This window comes from Heterodontus francisci, chromosome 5 (assembly GCF_036365525.1).
Source record: "Heterodontus francisci isolate sHetFra1 chromosome 5, sHetFra1.hap1, whole genome shotgun sequence".
Lineage (NCBI taxonomy): Eukaryota > Metazoa > Chordata > Chondrichthyes > Heterodontiformes > Heterodontidae > Heterodontus > Heterodontus francisci.
Genome location: NC_090375.1, coordinates 193,922,107 through 193,941,545, shown reverse-complemented (window position 1 = coordinate 193,941,545; position 19,439 = coordinate 193,922,107). Strand labels below are relative to the sequence as shown.

The following is a 19,439-nucleotide window of genomic DNA, read 5'->3' as shown; positions in this document are numbered from 1 at the left end:
CCTTTTTAATCTGTGCTTTACTGAATCTGCTTTTGAAGCTTGATACATATCCTTGAATATATTTGTGCCATTCTAATGCATGAACTTTGGTGGGGGTTTTTTTTTGTGGCTGTTTTTAGGCCTTGCTTTAATGTATATCCTCGAGAATAGCTTTAAGCCTGAATCTGGAGCCAGAGCTGGCGTGCCGAAGATTGGAATATTGATCACCGATGGCAAGTCTCAGGATGATGTCCTTCCACCAGCTAAAAGTTTACGTGATGCTGGCATCGAACTCTTCGCTATTGGTAGGTCTCCTGTGTAGGTATGGTTACCAATTGAAGAATGGTTAACTAGATTTGTATCATTGGTTGCTATTTTTGATGTACTGAGGTGAGGTAAGCTCTAGCCAATTATTTTTCCCACAACATTTTTTTGCGGATTGCAGTGGATTTCTCACGGAGGTTGGCTTTTACAGGAAAGTAAAACTGTTATAAATGGACACTCCCAAAAAATAAGACGCCTATTGAGAGACACAAATAAATTAACTGGACACTACGAACTACAAAAATGCTTCAATGCACCAATTTCCCAGCCTCTCACCATTGCTCAACTTAGTGAAGTGTGAAGTCATTTTGTGAATGGTGAGAGGCTGGGAAATGTTTGCATTCAGAGGGACCTGGTTGTCCTTGTACATGATTCACAGTAAGTTAGCATGCAGGTTGAGCAAAACTTAGGAAGGCAAATGGCATGTTAGCTTTTGTGACAAAGGGCTTGGAGTATGACTAACAATTTTACAGGCATTATTAAGGGCACAACTGGAGTACCGTGCACAGTTTTGGTCTCCTTACCTAATGAAGGTTGACCCCACACTTGCCCTAGGGGGAGCAACGAAGATTCACTGGGCTGGTTCCTGAGATGAGGGGATTGTCCTAGGGGGAGAGATTGAGTAGACTAGGCCTATATTTCTTGGAATTTAGAAGAATGAGAGGGTGATCTCATTGAAACATATAAAATTCTTAAGGGGCTTGACAGGGTAGTTGCTGAGAAAAAGTTTCCCCTGGCTGGGAAATCTAGAATACGGGGTCACAGTCTCAGATTAAGAGGTCGGTCATTGAGGACTGAGATGAGGAGAAATTTCTTCACTCAAAGGGCTGTGAATCTTTGGAATTCTTTACCCCAGAGAGCTGTGGATGTTCAGTCATTGGGTATATTCAAGACAGAGATGGATAGATTTTTGGATTCTAAGAGAATTAAGGATATGGGTATAGTGCAGGAAGGTGGAGCTGAGGTAGTAGGTCAGCTGTCATTTTGTTGAATGGTGGAGCAGGCTCAAAGGACCAAATGGCTTACTCCAACTCCTATTTCTTGTGTCCTTAAAGCACAGGACACACAAGTCAGTGCAAGACAGCAGCGGATTTTGTGAAAGAAATCGCAGTTGTGGAATGGAGGAGCTCTTTACCCAGCATGCATTGCAGCAGAGAGACCACTCCATCTCTGAGATTGACCCGCTGGCATGGCTCGATCACAGGGAACGAGGGGTTTCTCTGCTAATGTGGATGCTGGGTATAGAACTGCCCATTTTACTGGGAATCCTTACAGTACTGTACAATGACCATTTTGAAAACAAGGATACCGGAAAAGAAAAGGACAGCTGGTGCCAGTCTCTAGGGTACAGGTTTCAGTGCTTTTTCCATTATCAACATTTAGTGCCACCAATTTGCTTGCTGAACAGTTATCATTTCCGTTAAACAACAGGCGTGAAAAATGCAGATGTGAATGAGCTGAAGGCAATCGCCTCAGCACCTGATGAGACACATGTCTACAATGTGGCTGACTTCAACATCATGAATACAATCATTGAAGGCCTCACTAAAACTGTATGCTCACGTGTGGAAGAACAGGACAAAGAAATAAAAGGTATGATACTGTACACCTGCACTTGGCATAAATTTGGTTATAGAATTATATAGCGATAGGAGCTAGGGCATAAGATAAGTGGTAGTGAATCAGCTGCCTGTTCTAAAAATCAGCCCGATTCTCCTTTTCATGTATAACAGTTTCTGCCAATCTTATGCCTTTGCCAACATTGTAATTTCCAATTAATTTCTCTCTCATCCCTTCTCTTGCACTCTCTCATCTATCTCTTTTTTTCTCTCTATCCCTAAACTTAATACAATTTCTAGAGTTTATATAGCACGTGTGTAATTAGTTCATTTAGTTTTTTTCTCTCTTACACAGACACAGCATTTTGTAAAACAAAAAAACACTCAATGTCAATTTTATCTCAGTAAGGCTATTGAAAATTAGTCTCTTGTTTTTCAAAATTATTTGAAGAAGATTCTACTGGGCAGAATTTTCTGGAAGCTGAAGAAAATTATTGCATCAGTGTAGGTGACTGAATGGTACTGATGTATTTTGGGAAATTAGATGCACTGTACTCAGTCTGACTACACAATCCAAATTCAGTCACAATTCTGGGCTGACATATTACACCAAGGCTAGCTCTTGGGAAAGATTATTGCCTTTAATGAAGGCATTAAAAACACAAAAGACAATTCAATTGATAAAATTATGCTGTTGTATGTAATATTTTTCAAACATTTGTTTAAACTTTTTTAGACATTAGAAATGTCAGTTACTTAGGAAGAAATAGCGTCACCACAATTTTTAGAAAGTATTTTGAGTGTTGTATGGGAACTGTGGCTATCTTGTATGATCAGAATGATGAATATAAGCAAAGCTTATATTAAATGGGGACATAGAAATGAATAATGCAAAAAGATGGCAAAATCTGAAAGTAGGAAGTGAAATGTTGCAGACAGGAAGTAAAATACATAAATGAAATATTTCAAACAGGCTCTGAATTTATGTGGAAGTCTTTATTCATGTCTAATTTTACATGGCTTTAAGTACTGTTATTGATTAAAAGGATATAATTTACACAAGTGCATAATGCCCATAACCAAACAACACTATTAGTATGCTAACTGTGGAACAGATGAATATCAGAGTCCCTCTCACCATTGTGTGTTACAAAATTGTCAATGCATTTACATACAATTTGGTCATTTTGATCCCCACAGTGCGCAGAGGAAATCTACCCCATCAATACTCAGATCTTGTAGCTTTGTTAATTTAACAAGGAACAGCTAATCCAGTTATTCATGGAGGTTTTCAAGGTATTAATGGGAACAGATACGGTAGATTGGGAAAACTATTTTCGCTGCTTGGGGAGTCTAGGACTAGGGGGCATAGCCTAAAAATTAGAGCCAGACCTTTCAGGAGTGAAATTAGGAAACACTTCTTCACATTAAGGGCAGTAGAAGTTTGGAACTCTCTTCCGTAAATGGCAATTATGCTAGATCAATTGTTAATTTTAAATCTGAGATTGATAGATTTTTGGAAGCTGAAGGTATTAAGGGATATGGGGCAAAGGCCTATATGTAATTAAATCGCAGATCAGCCATGACCTCATTGAATGGCAGAACAGGCTCCAGGAGCTGAATAGCCTGCTCCTTTACTTGTGTTCCTGCTTTAACTTAGGACTTTTTGTATATCACCACTACATTAATAGCTTTTCTGCAAAATTGGACATTTGTGACCTGCAGTACCAGGTATTTATTTTACCTTCAAATCTTTAGAAGCAACTGGAAGTGTGAGCTCAAACCCAGTGGCACCCACAAACCTCGTTACAACTGACATAACGGCCCGGAGCTTCCGTGTCAGCTGGTCACACGCCCCCGGGAAAGTGGAAAAGTATCGCGTGGTTTATTATTCTACCACCGCAGGTCAGCCAGAAGAGGTACCTTAGTATTTATTTTTATCGCAAGTACATAAGTACAAAACTGTATAAAGGATCATTGTAAATACAAAAGCAAAATACTGCAGATGCTGGAAATCTGAAATTTAAAAAAACAGAAAACGCTGGAAATACTCAGCAGGTCAGGCAGCATCTCTGGAGAGAGAAACAGAGTTAACGACTGAATTTTCCCACGGGCTTCAGGAACCTGGTGTCAGGGTCATATGTGGGTCCTGAGCCTTCGCTGGTCGTCAATGCACCCACTGGCGCAACTTTACATGATGAGGACTCCCAGTTGGCTGCCTCCGCATTCGCTGGATGGTGGCAGGTTTCTGAGGTGGGAGGCCTAATGAGAGGGCCTCACTGGGAGAGGACGGTGCTGCTGAGGCAGAAAGGCGAGTGCGAGCGTGTCTCAAATTGGAGGAGCTCTCTGAAGCCTGCTAGAAATTTAAAATTAAAGAAGGCCCACAATTGTTAAGACCATAGGTGTGGAGGGGAAACCTCTCCGCAGGAATGGTTTTGGCTGCGACTGCGGCCTTTTCATACTTGTGGCTCATTCAAGGGACCAATGAGAGCAGGCCCCGATGCCCTCCAGCAGGCCTCCTCCAAGTAGCAGCCGGCCTCCAGTCTCAGCAGGGTCCAGGGGTGGGGGGGGGGGGGCCAGTCCGATGCTGAGAAAGTGCAGGCGAGTTCTGAAAAGGGCCCCTAAATGGGGCTTTAATTGGACTAATTGGCTGCCCGCCACCGTGGAGTGGGATGCTGATTACCGTGACAGCCCACTCCTGGGTAACCCGTCCTGAGGCAGGACAGCATCAGGGAGTTGTCCCAATATGCAACTACCTGAATTTCCTTGCCCCCCCCACTCTCCCCACCCCGCCACCTCTGAACCCACCTCCGCCTCCGCGTCAAAATTCAGTCCATCGTTTCAATTCAATGACATTTGTTCAGAACTGGAACAAGTTAGAGGTGTGGCAAGTTTTAAGCAAGTACAGAGGCAGGGGAGGGAAGAAAAAGAACAAATGGGAAGGTCTGTGATAGGGTGGAAGGCAGCAGAGATTAAATGGCAAAAGGGATGATGGTGCAAGGCAAAAGGCGATGATAATGGGACAAGTAAAGAAAGAAAAGATGGGTCTAGAGGAGGTGGAAATGGGAAATAGCAGATTCATTACCAATAGCTGCTGTTGGAAAAAATGGGTGCCGAGTTTATGATAAGAAATTGTTTACCTCAATGTTGAGTCCGGAAAGCTTTAACGTGCCTAATTATAAGGTGCAGTGCTGCTGTTCCCAGAGCTTACTTTGACATTTTATTATATTTCTCTAAAAATTGGCTTAAAAATCAGTTTTTGCATATAACAGGATAAATAATGTTGTGAGGTTATATTTATTGAGCGAAAATGCCCTCTAAGAAGTAACTTTTGCTTTGCCTATCCATTTGGTAGCAGCCTGCAGCGGCCCTTTAAGGACTGCTTGTTCAGCTGCTGTTTGCCTAATAAAGCTGATGGGTGCAATGCCGTGGTGAGTCGTGATCCAATATCTGAAAATGAACCTGAAATAGGGGTTAAGCCCCCTGAATCTCACAGGCACCGGGCCTAATATCTGTTTCTGGCAGGTGTCTCTTGGCTAACAGCTGGGTGCCCTGAGTAATGTGGCCCATACTCTGTGCGAAATGAGTGCATCCATGCTGCATACCATGCTGGAACCTTTAGCACTCACTTTCATGTGACCAATATCGCAAAACCAGATTATCTGGTTGCTATTTGTGGGATCTTGCTGTGTAAAAATTGGATGCTGTGCTCCCTCCATTACAACATTGACTACACTTCAAAGGGTACTTCATTGACTGTAAGGTGCTTTGGGACATCTTGAGGTTATGACACTAGAGAAACGCAAATCTTTCTTTTCGTATAATCTTCAGCAAAGTGGGCATAAGAGAACTCTCAGTCACAGAATTGTCCTTGAAGCCAAAGTCCATAAATTACCTGGCCTTGAGTTGACTCCAGCTCGACCGTGTTACAACTAACTCTGTGAGATGAGAAATATTTCTTTCTGCTACAGGTGGTTGTGGATGGAACCGAGTCAACAGCCGTCATTCAGAATCTGATGTCCCTGACAGAGTATCAGCTCGCAGTGTTTGCCGTCGACGAGAAGGCAGCCAGCGAGGGCTTACGCGGAGACGTAACCACACGTGAGTAGCACCGAGCTAAGCCCCAACCCTGCGTTGAAGCTAGTGTTTCCAAACTCTCCAGGAACTGGAGAGTGATGTCCCGGACACTGCTGTGAGCAAAGTTCCGGCCAAAAATTCAGAGCGGTGTTTAAAATGCAAGTTGCGCTTCTTTTCATTTTCTTCAGGCAGATTCGTTTATTAATGATAAAAATATTGGAGATGGGGATAGGCTGTTTGAACGAGTGGTGGGGGAGTGTTGATGAAACCTCTAGGAGTATGTCCAAGACAGAGTTGGTAACCCTGGCTCAACTCTGACATTTGCGGCTTGAGAAGCAGTTTCGATTGAGCATGGAATGCAGATACAGCGATAAAAACATTTGTTGAAAGGAAAAGTACAAACAGTATGAAAGAAGGGTTTTGCTGATGCATGGAGCCTGAGATTTTGGCAGAGCCCTTTGCAAGTAGATTTGGAAACAAGAGCACAGCAAATCCTGAATAATGCATTGTAATGTTGACCTTTGTTGGATTAGACAGAAGTTTATATCTACAGCACATTATTTACCAAATTAGCTTCCACTGCAGTCCAAAACTTGGTTTAAGGTCAGGTTCATAACTATTAGTCTATAATGCTAAATGCTAGAGGAATTTTAGCTATCAGAGGATAGGTTCCATGTAGTCACTTCAGCCCGTGCATGCAGCATAATTAAAATAACTTGTGTGTTATGAAGCAGTACCCCACACTACAATTATGGATATCAGTAAAAGCTGAAGATTGAATTGCTGTCTTAAAATCTTCAACAGGAATTTGATATTCATTGTGTTACTTTATGCATTTTTTTTCTTAAAGATCTCCATTTTAAAAACTTCCTTTAAAATATTAGTAAATGTTGGGGGGGCTGTGGGTGCATGGCAGAGGCAGCATTTCATATGTAACAAGGTATTAATGAACAAATTATCTTGCTGCCTGAGTCTGAAGGTTGTGGGTTCAAACCTTGCAAACCCGTGACCTCTATCACCTAGGACAAGGGCAGTAGATGCATGGGAACACCACCAGCTACAAGTTCCCCTCCAAGTCACACACCATCCTGACTTGGAACTATAATACCGTTCCTTCACTGTCACTGAGTCAAAATCCTGGAACTCCCTTCCTAACAGCACTGTGGGTGTACCTACCCCACATGGACTGCAACAGTTCAAGAAGGCAGCTCACCACCACCTTCTCAAGGGCAATTAGGGATGGGCAATAAATGCTGGCCTTGCCAACGACGCCCACATCCCATGAACGAATAAAAAAAAAAGCCCCAAACCAGAGATTTGAGCACAAAATCCAGGCTGACACTCCCAGTGCGGTGCTGAGGGAGTGCGGCACTGCCTGAGGTGCTGTCTTTCAGATGGGACATTAAACTGATGGTGATAAAAACAAGAAATGCTGGAAATACTCAGCAGGTCTGGCAGCATCTGTGGAGAGAGAAGCAAAGTTAACGTTTCAGATCAGTGACCCTCCATCATTAAGCTGATGGCCCCGTCTGTCCTCTCAGGTGGATGTAAAAGATCCCATGGCACTATTTTGAAGAAGAGCAGGGGAGTTCTGTCCGGTGTCCTGACCAATATTTATCCCTCATTCGACATCAGTAAAAACAGATAATCTGACCATTGCCACATTACTGTTTGTGGGATCTTGCTGTGCACAAGTTGGCTGCTGTGTTTCCTGCATTACAAGAGCGACTGCACTTCAAAAAGTACTTAATTGGCTGTAAAGCACTTTGGGGCATTCTGAGGTGGTGAATGGTGCCATATAAATGCAATTCTTTCTTAATCTATCTGATTTCTCCAAATAAAAGCTAAAATAATGTACTTAGCAAGCATCCAAGTAGCGAATAAAGTTGATGATATACGCCCCTGCTCCGCTGAGGTCCCACGTCTTTTTTTTGAAAGCACCTTCTCCTCTTTGTATCCTGATCCCTCAAGGCAGATTTTACATTCTGGACTGAGATTCTTAGTGGCAGCTGTTCTTCATTTGCTCACATGTAATCAGCTTCACAAACAAAAAGAAAGTTCAAAGTAAACCCATCGCAACAGCAATGGGCGTCAACTTTAAAAAAACACCCAAAGCAAGTGTTGAACCACGAGCACACATCACGAAAATGAAACAAGGCAGATTAACCCTTTCGAGTGCTGAATGTCTTTTGGAACTTTCACGTTTGTTAACTGCCAAAAATGATTCTCTTAAGTCACACATAATCTTCAGTCATCCCCAGTGAGACTGAAACAAATTGTAAACTGGGTCCAGCTTCATTTGCATTATAGGCCATCAGTGAATGCAACTATCATGCTAGGCTCGAGACTTGGAATTTATCAGCTCAAAGTCACTCTGAATATTCTTGCATTTCATGATCCACATGAGATATTTTTTATTTAGCCTTACAGAAACGAAACTATTTCCTCTGGTGGGGAAAAACAGAACAAGAGGGCAGAATCCTAAAATTGGAGCCAGGCCATTCAGGGGCAATGTCGGGAAGCACTTCTTCACACACAGGGGAGTGGAAATCTGGAACTCTCTCTCTCCCCGCCCCCCCCCCCCCCCCACTCAAAAAACTGTTGAGGCTGGGGTCAGTTGAAAAGTTTCAGAACTGAGATTGATAGATTTTTGTTGGGTAAGGGGATTAAGGGTTCTTGAGCCAAGGCAGGTGGATGGAGTTAAGATACAGCCACGATCTAATTGAATGGCGAAATAGGCTTGAGGGGCTGAATGGCCTGTTCCTATTTGCGACCATTCATTTGTTTATTTTCTTCCAGTGGCACTTCCTGCAGCTGCGGACCTGGATATCTACGATGTGACCCACAGCAGCATGAAGGTCAAGTGGGAACCAGCTGAATCTGCCACTGGTTACATGATACTTTACGCTGCACTCACTGGGGGCGAGACAGCTGATGAGAAAGAGGTATTGTTTGTACTAACCATTGAATAATTTAATTCCACTTGATGCTTGCTTCCATCCTTTATTAAAGACCTGTGTAGAAAATTGCACTCACAAGTTTACAACCAGTTTCTTAATTAGGAGGACTAGTGGATATTATCTCATGTTTTTATTAAAAGAAGGATTCACTCTTTCATCATCGAATACAGAAGGCACAACACAGTTTGGTTATTATCAGGGAGATATAATTTTCTAGCTCTTCTCTAAACTTTCCAATTAAAGGATGAGTTTGGATTCCTGACATTCTTTATCTAATTGACTGGATTGTCAGCAGTGACTCAGAGGGTTGTGAGTTCACAGCCCCACTCCAGAGACGTAAGCACATAAATCCGAGCTGACACTCCCACTGCAGTACTGAGGGAGTGCTCCACTGTCAGAGTTGTTGCCATTTGGATGAAACATTAAACTGAGGACGCGTCTACCCTCTCTGGTGGATGTAAAAGATCCCCTGGCACTATTTCGAAGAAGAGCAGTGGTGTTCTCCCTGGTCTCCCGCACAATATTCATCCCTCAACCAACATCAACTTAAAAAAAAAAATTATCTAGTCGTTATCTCATTGCTGTTAGTGGGATCTTGCTGTGCACAAATCAGCAACAGTATTTCCTACATTGCAACAGTGCCTACACTACAAAAGTATTTCATTGGCTGTAAAGCGCTTTGGCACATCCTGCGGTTGCGCTATATAAATGCAAGTTTCTTCCTCATGCCATAACTATACTGCAGATTCTTTTGTTCTGCAGCAAAATCATTTGGATCACATGGAAATCGAATGTTCAATTCAATTCTGAGGTTTAGCATTTCTATCAATGGTGCTGTTAGCTGCGATATAGTTATAGGTGCTTGACTATAATTGGAATACAAAAGCAAGGAGGTTATGCTAAATCTTTATAAACCACTGGATTTGATTAGGTGTTAGCTGGATATTATGTTATTTCTGGGCACCACACTTTAGAAGGATGTCAAGACTTTGATGAGATGAGATTTACTAGAATGATACCAAGAGTAAGGGACTTCAGCTCTCTGGGGAGACTGGAGAAGCTGGGATTGTTCTCCTGGGAGCAGAGAAGGCTAAGGGGAAATTTAATCGAGGTGTTCAAAATGATGAGGGGTTCTGATTGTGTAAATAAGGAGAAACTGTTTCCAGTGGCAGGAGGGTCGGTAATCAGAGGGCACAGATTTATGGTAATTGGCAAAAGAACCCAGAGAGGAAATGAGGAGTAACATTTTTATGCAGCGAAATGTTATATGATCTGGAATGCACTGCCTGAAAGGGCGGTGGAAGCAGATTCAGAAGTAACTTCCAAAAGTGAATTGGATAAACATTTGAAGGGGGGAAATTTCCAGAGCTGTGAGGAAAGAGCATGGGAGTAGGACTAACTGGATAGCTCTCTCAAAGTGCCAGCACAGGCACGATGGGCTGAATGGCTTCCTGCTGTCCTGTATCATTCTATGACTTCAATTCAGACTTGCACTTTCAGAGATAAAGAGCGTAAATTCAAAAGAGTGTCCTCATGCATTGAACCCAATTTGTGGAACTTGTGTTTTATATTGACAGTGCAGTGATCAGAGAGATGATTGAGAAATCAGCTTGTTGTGTTTTCCACCACAGGTAAAAGTGGGTGATTCAGTTACAGATATAGAACTGGAGGGACTGTCTGCAAACACTGAATATACAGTAACGGTGTACGCCTTGTACGGTGACGAGGCGAGTGACCCATTGACTGGACAAGAAACAACACGTAGGTCTCGATTGTGCTTTTACTTATTTATATTCCTCCTGTAACTCTATGACTCTATGTTATCTCTACACCTGGAGTTTCATGGCATGTACAAAATATGGAAGGAAAGCTGATTATGGACGAAACTGTCAAATGTGCTTTTGCTCGAATCATACAGCAGAGAAGGAGGTCATTCGGCCCATTGTCATTAATCCGGTCGATGCTGGCTCCTCCCTGGGGGCACACGAGGCCAATGGACCAATTTCTCGTGGTCCTGTTGTGAGTCTCATTAGAGATGTGCACCATGCACAGCGCAGGGAGCGCACCCCATTTCGGGACACAGTAGAGGTTTATCTTTTAAAATAGACATTTGTGTGAGTAACCTCGGCCGATATTTAACAACAACTTGCATCTTTAACATCGTAAAACATCGCAAGGCGTTTCACAGGAGCGTTATCAGAACTCACCGAGCCACATAAAGAGATATTAGGACAGGTGACCAAAAGCTTGGTCAAAGAGGTCAGATTTAAGGAGTGTCGTAGAGGAGGAAATCGAGGTAGAGAGGTGGAGAGGCTTAGGGAGGGAATTCCAGAGCTGAGGGCCCAGGCAGCTGAAGGCTGACGGCACCCAATGGTGGAGTGATAAAAATCGGGGATGCTCAAGAGGCCAGAATTTGAAAAGTGCAGAGATCTTAGAGGGTTGTAGGATTGGAGGAGATTACAGAGATAGGGAGGGGACAAGGCCATGGAGAGATTTGAAAACAAGGATGACAATTTTTAAATCGAGATGCTTTCGGACTGCAGGCAATGTAGGTCAGTGAGCACGGGGGTAACGATGTTATACTAAATGGTAGACAAATCATATATGATCATTTAATATACAGATTATGTTCATTGTGGAAAATGTATAAAGATGATGATTTACAAATTATTTTTTGTGTTATATATGGATTTACCTGAAAATAAATATAGTTTTTCTTTTTCCAGTGTCACTCAGTCCGCCCCGAAATCTACAGTTCTCAGAAATTGGGCACAGTGCTGCCAGGGTCACCTGGGAGGCAGGTTCAAAGAAAGTTCGCGGGTATCGGATCATGTACGTAAAAACCAATGGGGCAACAATAAACGAGGTTAGTGCAGAAATCAGTTACTGAACAGCTCACTGATAGGAATAGTCAGACTACTTTACTGTTAATCTATATTCTTTGAAGACTGGGGAGGGAAATTAGTCTGTGTTTTGCATTAAGTGCATTAATGAGTCCATTCTCGCTAACCTCGGTATCGGTGAAAGCAACCGTAATGCTGTCGGATTGCCATTTCAAAACCCAACTGCTTCACTATTCTCCCTTTCGGGAAGGAAACCTGCCGTCCTTACCCGGTCTGGGCTCTATGTGACTTCAGTCCCCTCACCCAACGTGGTTAACTCTCGTGCACCTCTTGTGACCCCCTCATTTGGGGGAGGCGCAGTAATTACCGGCCTTGCCTGCGATGCCCAAATTGTGCGTGTGAGTGCATGTAGGTTATGCTTTTTGATAGAGAAACTAAACATCAATCATTTTACTTAACTGGTAAAGGAGCCTTGGAAGGATTTTTCCCAATTCTTTAAGGGTGTTACATTTACAGAAAAAGGCCTATCTTCAATTCATATAGCAACTTGGACCAGCGGTTGCTTTTTCCAGGTTTATAGTCCTCCATCATGTCGCCTCCAGTGTACGCTGCTCAAAAATGAATAGACCAAAGTCTTTAAGCCTGCCCGAGGAGCTGAGATTCTTTAAGCTAGGAATTATTCTCTTGGCTTTCCCAAAGCTGCTATATCAGGAACCATGTGAGGGGAACCAGAACAGGACCCTAGGGATAAACCATCTGGCTTCAGTGGGTCACTGCGATCCACACAAGCATTGCAACCATCTGTTACATCAACAGAAGATAAAGGATAGCCCGATGGTGCAACAGTGGAAAGTCTACCCAAACCACAGAGCATCTCATCAACCTTTGCCCGCTAAGATCCGTCCCTGAATAGCTTCTGTTCACTCAGTATCACCAGCGGCAAGGAATGAATGACGAACTTGCAACACTGACAACATTTATTGTTTGCTTTTCAAGCTTGCCTTACAAAAGAAGAAGAAAGGACTGGGAATAGAGCAGTAAAGAGACCAGAGATAAATGAAACTAGTAAATGGAAAATCTGGGACAAAACATTGAATTACATAGAATGCAGAGTACAGTTTCAGGCCATTTAGCCGAACAGGTCTATGCTGATGTTTATGCTCTGCATGAGCCTCCTCCCATCCTACTTTATCTCACCCTATCAACGTATCCTTCCATTCCTTTCTCTCTCATGTACTTATCCAGCTTCCCCTTAAATGCATCTATGCTGTTCAACTCAACTACCTTGTGGTAGCGAGTTCCACATTCTCACCACTCTCTGAGTAAAGAAGTTTCTCCTGAATTTCCTATTGGATTTATTGGTGACTATCTTATGTTGATGGTCCCCTAGGTTGAAATTGAAGACTCAACGTCAATTTTCTTAAGTAATCTGACATCGCTTACAGAGTACACGGTTGCCATATTTTCAGTTTACGACGAAGGGCAGTCGGATCCACTCACAGGCAGTTTTACCACAAGTAAGTCGCAGAATTTGTCTTTGCATCTGCCCAGCAAACATTTGTTGCTGTGCCTCTCGCTGGTGTTCTGCCTTACATTAATCGTTCAATATAAAAATATAAAATGTATTGTACAATGCACTTTACACCCTAATGCTTTACTGTCATTTTTAAATGCTTCTCCAATTCAGAGCATGTCCCTAAGCCCTTGGACTTAACGGTTAGCGATGTTTCTGTAGACGAGTTCAAAGTTAGTTGGAGACATTCTGCTGACGACGTAACTTTATACAGACTGGCATGCACTCCGCTGAGTGGAGAAGAGGCAAAAGAGGTAAGGCAAAGTACATCAAGAAACAGTACTAGTTTAGGAACTAAATCCAAAATCATTCCGTGCAGTAGTTTTGAATTATTGAATTCACACAGACACCGCTTATGAATGAGGAAAAGTCATGGCAAAATCTTCCTTTATGTGCCCGTTGTAGCAAATTTATACAGACCCTTTGTTGTCATGACATTTATAATTCGATCCACCCAATGAACAAAGAATATTCCCCATCCATGTGTTCTGTAAAGTACCATAGAAAATATGCCATGTGCAAACTCTTTTGCTTAGTCAGGAAGTGTATTCATCTGAATTGTTACATAAAGTTAAATTGTGCAAACAGACATGAATATACATTTAATTCTTGGTTCTTATTTTCATTTGAACTTTTAAAGTACTTTTCTCTCCCACTTTCAATGGTCATAAAATACTCCCTGTGATCAATAGATATAGATATCAGATTAGGTAATCAGAGCATAAAGCAATGTTCTCATATATTCAAACAACAATGAAAGTCCAATAAAATGTTAATACACTGTGACAGCTTTCCTCCTGCAGATTTATGATTTTAGAAGTGTTTCCAAAATCTAAACTTTAAAATTTCTTGAAAAGAGTTATCCTCCTGAACGCCTCATTGACTTGGATCTGCTGTTTCTTCATCAGGCAGAAGGGTCAGCCTTTAAGCGACAATTCTCCTTAATACTACATTATCATATCAAAGAAGCAGTATGATCTTAGCACGTCATGGTACTGTACCTGTGAACCATGCCTCAGTGGGTTGCACTCTTGAACCTCTCAGTCAAAAGGTTGTGGGTTCAAGTGCACTCCAGAGACTTGAGCACAAAATCTAAGGTGATATTACACTGCAGTACTGAGGGAGGGCTGCACTTTTGGAGGTGCCATCTTTTGGACAAGATCTTAAACTAAGGCCCCATCTGCCCTCTCAGGTGGACGTAAAAAATTCCAACAGCACAATGTTAAGAGCAGGGGAGTTCTCCCTGGTGTCCTTGAAGTGGTTTATGACTTTAACCCCTTATAGGGACTAAACCAAATCAGGAGTACATCCCTATGAATCTCCTTTCATTAAGTTCAAGCCAGACAAATTCTTATAGACACTTACTTGGGTCCAAAGAATTGTACTAGCTTTCCCTCAAAGAAAGAAAACTAACAGTGAATATTCCCATCTTTCGGATAGCCTATTTTTAATAATTATGGCTGTCACAAATATCCCAGATATTATAAGGGTCTGGGAACTCTCTTCAATACGTATCTCTCCACTTAAAGAGTTACAGAGAGGGCGTTCTTTGTAGTTGTATACAGAATGCTACATGAGACAATTTATTAACTTTTATAGATTTATTAAAGAATTTAACATGCAATACACTTCTAAGTGGATAGGTATATCACAATATCAAATATTACTAAAAGATGTAACACATAATCTTATTTCTAACATAGAATCCAAAAGTTTAACCTTGCTAATGTCACAGCAAAATATCTTAGAATATCCATCATAATTTAAAGTAAACTTTTTACCTTAAATTCCCCGTAGTTGAGAAGCATTGTTGAGGATTGAACACTTCTAATCATTGCTTCAAAACCTCTCATGTTTATACTGTTTCTGAAGTGTCATCTGAATTTTAGTATATAGATGTTACCTTCCTGTGTGTGTTTATCCTGTGTTTAAAAACCATATCTTTAATTACCATCTCTACTTAATGTTTTCCTGGAATTCCTTTGCTTTTGAAGTTGTGAGCATTTATCTGATCAAAATGTTTATAATTGTGTTTACTTAACCTCTTGTTCCTGTGAGTCCATTCCATTTATTGTTTCATTATCTATAATTGCCCTTTCCATGGCACCATAAAGCAACCTCCAGAGCCGACCTGTCTGCACAAACCAATTAAGTTTATTGCTACCTCTTACTGACAGGATATTTCAATGTAAGTGTTTATCTTCCAAGTCCCTGACAACAGAGACACAAATGGATTTCCCAACTTGTCTCTAGTTCATAACAGGGGCCTTGAAATGTTTTAACTCTACCTTCTTAAAGGAAAATGTTAGTGAGTTTTGAAAACCTGACCATTTATTCAATCTTTAATTCTAAAAGGTATAATATTTTAACTATTTCTAAATTAAGCCTATTATATCTATATTTCATCACATCCTACCTGATATTTATCACTCAACCAAGATCTCTAAAACATTGTCACATTGCTGTCTGTGGGAGCTTGCTGTGTGCAGATTGGCTGCTGTATTTCCTACATTGGAAGAGTGACTAAACTTCAAAAAGTACGCCACTGATTTTTAAAGCACTTTGGGACATCCTGAGGTGATGAGGGATGTTACAGAAATGCAAGTTCATCGTTTTATAAACACGATAGTGAAGATTTTCCTGGTCCTGGGTGTAACAGATCTCTGAGGCATCATGAATATTGGATAATCGGACACGGGTTGGGGGGGTGAATTTGACTTTGTGCAATAGTGTAAACAGGTGATGGTGAATTGGCCGCTGCTTTCCATCTCCCTCAGTTTTTATTTCCATTGGAATCAGGGGAAATAAAAGTCAGGAGAGAGCTGTAAAACGGACAAAATGATCTCCCCATATCTGTAAAGGAACCCACACAATTTTCATCCAGTAATTTAAATAGGGGAAAATCGGGGGTCTGTGAAAGGACATGCCCTCTAACCCTCTGATATTCATCCCCAGTAAGTGTTCATCTGACAATAATAGCAACAGTAACATCTAGGCTTAGATATGTTTCATTTATGTGTTTGAGTTTCCTTAGATATATTTTAAAATGCTTTGCGTGGGACAAAAGTGCTTGATTTGCATCAAGAGTTTTTATTTTGCAGTTTGTTTTGAGTGGGGACACGGACACGATAGTTCTGGATGATTTATTGCCCGGGACGGAGTATGAGGTTTCTCTCTCTGCGATTTACAGCGATGAGACAGAAAGCGATGTTGTGGCTGTTCTTGAAACTACACGTAAGATGACATGCGCAGGCAATTTGCTTATATTGTAAAATGACATCTGTAAAATTATAGTTTTGGATGTGCTGTTGTCTCCTAAAACCTAAACAAGAATGATGGTCACGTAACTTCCACAACAGCAACAACTTGCATTTATATAGCGCCTTTCACATAGTAAAAACGTCCCAAGGTGCTTCGCAGGAGCGATTATCAAACAAAATTTGGCACTGAGTCACATAAAGAGATATTAGGACAGGTGACCAAAAGCTTGGTTAAAGAGGTAGGTTAAAGGAGCCTCTTAAGGAGGGAAGAGAGATGGAGAGGTTTAGTGAGGGAGGTCCAGAGGTTCGGGGCTCAGCTGCAGGCGTGGCTGCCAATGATGGAGCAATGGAAATCAGGGATGTGCAAGAGGCCATAATTGGATTAATGCAGAGATCTCGGAAGGTTGTAGGGCTGGAGGAAGTTATAAAGGTAGGGAGGGGTGAGGTCGTTGAAGTATTCAAACACAAAGATGAGAATTTTAAAATTGAGGCCTTGCCAGGCCATGAACCAATGTGGGTCAGTGAGCACAGGGGTGATGGGTGAATGGGACTTGGTGCCAGTTAGGACACGGGCAGCAGAGTATGGGGTGAGCTCACGTTTATGGAGGGTGGAAGGTGGAAGCCGTCCAGGAAAGAACTGAAATAGTCGAGCATGGAGATAACAAAAGAACAGATGAGGGCTTTCCTGTGTTCATGCCCCCGAAAGACTGTCATAGGTGTGTTGTCTGGAATCCTAGGGTCGTCACTGTTCTGCTTACCCCAGTGGAGCAAGTTGGGAAAATGAGATAGAAAAACAACTTAATGGGCTGGAAATTAGTTATGGCCCATTTTCAGGCCCATTAGCAGAATAGGCCCAAGGCCCAAGTTCTCTGTGCTAGTTGAATTAATATAAATGCATCTATTTATCTTGTTAAAAAGCCAGTGTAAATACATTACTAGTCAAAGCTCTTAAAAAATAAATGTAAAGCACGAATATACATGGTAAGATAAATATTATACATCAGTTTATCCAGGATGATTTAGAATTAATTTTAGCTTTAATTGCAGTTCAGCGGATAATTACAACAACAACAGCCACAACAACAACTCAGAGACCAACAACAGCAGGTATGTGATTATTAACGATAAGAAAACTTACAGGCCAATAATTTAAGTAAAATGTAACTATTTACATTTCTAAGCCTAAATAAAACATTTCCAAGAATTTAATATAAATGTCCTCTTGCTTAGTCATCTCCTTGGTAACAGATTAAATTGGCGCAATTAGTAAACTGTTTTCATCATGAACATGATTCATAGAATTTTACAGCAGGGAGAAAGGCCATTCAGCCCACTTGGCCTATACTGGTATTTATGCTCCACTCCTCCTAACCATCTCCATCTCACTTATATTCCTTTCTTCCTTAGATGTATCTACACTATTCACTTCAACCACTCCCTGTGGTAGCGAGTTCCACATTCTCACCACTCTCTGGGTAAAGGAGCTCCTCCTGAATTCCTTATTGGATTTATTAGTGACCATCTTATGTTTATGAGATATTTCTCTCAGGTTCAGCATCTCGGAGCACTCCTGTAAGCGACCCCTCACTCCTTACGAACCAGAATATGTCTTTACTTGCCCAATATATGGATAATTTTGTAGTGAGTCCACAATTTAACAGAATAACCCCAACACTGTATTCTGACTTTCTGGAACAGCCACATGCCCTTGTGTGAGATTTCTTGATTTCAGAATTACACTCCTGAAGACTGTCATTGAGGCTATAAAGTGCTAAACAGATATTGTCACGGAACCATATTTATTTTCTCCTCGGATTAAAACAGTGTGTTTTTAAGACTCTGTTAAAAAAGTGTACCTTTAAGACAGGGAGAGAAGCTTTTGGATTTCTGAGGCACAGTGTGCCAGCTGCACTTATTGCCTAGGCCACAGCAGGATAGAGAGGTCACATGGTCTACTGTAACAATTTAACTGTGTGTAAAAACCAGCTGAAACCCGTTTTGAGAGACACCAGCAAAGTGTGCAACTCAAGAAAAGAGCTGTCTATTTCCCTCAGAAAAAATTCTACAAGGAACTGCAGGCCAAGTTAATTGCCTAAGGAGGAATAAATCCTTTGAAGAGACTGTTTGTATTGCTGAAGTAAAGTTTCAACTGAGAGACTGTCAGTTTTAAAATTCAAGTAGACCTATTGCTGTGCTCATCATTGAAAGAACTATTGATGCCTGCCGCAGCCAAAGTGTTTTGAATATCTATCTACTTAGGGACCATTTCATCAAATCCGTGTGGAGACTTAGAGTGGCATTTAATTATTTTTACACTAGGATACCTCACCCATCAGGAACGTAACCCACAAAGACTTCTATGCCAGTTATTTATTTATTTTTAAGCAACAGCTAATTTTTTAAACCTTTTTTCTTTTAAAGAAACCAGTTAACCATTGAATTTTGAGTGTATGTGTGTGAATGGGGGAGTTAGGTTAAAATAAGAAGTTATAAGGTCTTTAGGCATAAGTTTATCTTAATAGTGTTTAAGATTTAGTTTTTAATAAATAGTTAATTTGTTGTCGTCTAAAGATACCAGGTTTGGTCTGTTTTATTCTGGGAGTTACTAGAATGTTTAATTTGGCTGTTTTCCAGTTGGGTGGGAAAACTTTAATAATATGCTGAGACCTGTGGAGTGATGGGACTGAATTGACAGTGCATTGCTCCCACAATATATTAATCAGTAAATAGATAAGTCTGAAGCATGACAATAACGTGTTGTAGTTTTACTGTAACTGCAGGTTATCTGTTTCAATAAGATAGCAAACAGGGGCTTATACTATGCTAATCCTCTAGGCAAAACTGAACCTGACACAAGGTTGCAG

General features: G+C 41.3%; 1 protein-coding gene across 6 annotated transcripts in view; it reads left to right on the top strand.

Moving 5' to 3' along the window:
- col14a1a (collagen, type XIV, alpha 1a) overlaps positions 1–19,439 on the top strand; it is a 369,066-nt gene that overhangs the window by 239,592 nt on the left and 110,035 nt on the right. For 5 of the 6 annotated variants that reach the window (XM_068032559.1, XM_068032558.1, XM_068032557.1 and 2 more), the window contains exons 8-18: positions 120–284; positions 1,735–1,896; positions 3,621–3,781; positions 5,834–5,963; positions 8,739–8,884; positions 10,531–10,660; positions 11,626–11,765; positions 13,133–13,259; positions 13,430–13,569; positions 16,417–16,549; positions 17,623–17,682. In XM_068032559.1, coding sequence (XP_067888660.1) covers positions 120–284; positions 1,735–1,896; positions 3,621–3,781; positions 5,834–5,963; positions 8,739–8,884; positions 10,531–10,660; positions 11,626–11,765; positions 13,133–13,259; positions 13,430–13,569; positions 16,417–16,549; positions 17,623–17,682 — 1,494 coding nt within the window. Of the gene's footprint in view, positions 1–119; positions 285–1,734; positions 1,897–3,620; positions 3,782–5,833; positions 5,964–8,738; positions 8,885–10,530; positions 10,661–11,625; positions 11,766–13,132; positions 13,260–13,429; positions 13,570–16,416; positions 16,550–17,622; positions 17,683–19,439 lie in introns of those variants that run through there. The other variant, XM_068032563.1, reaches the window with a different exon arrangement.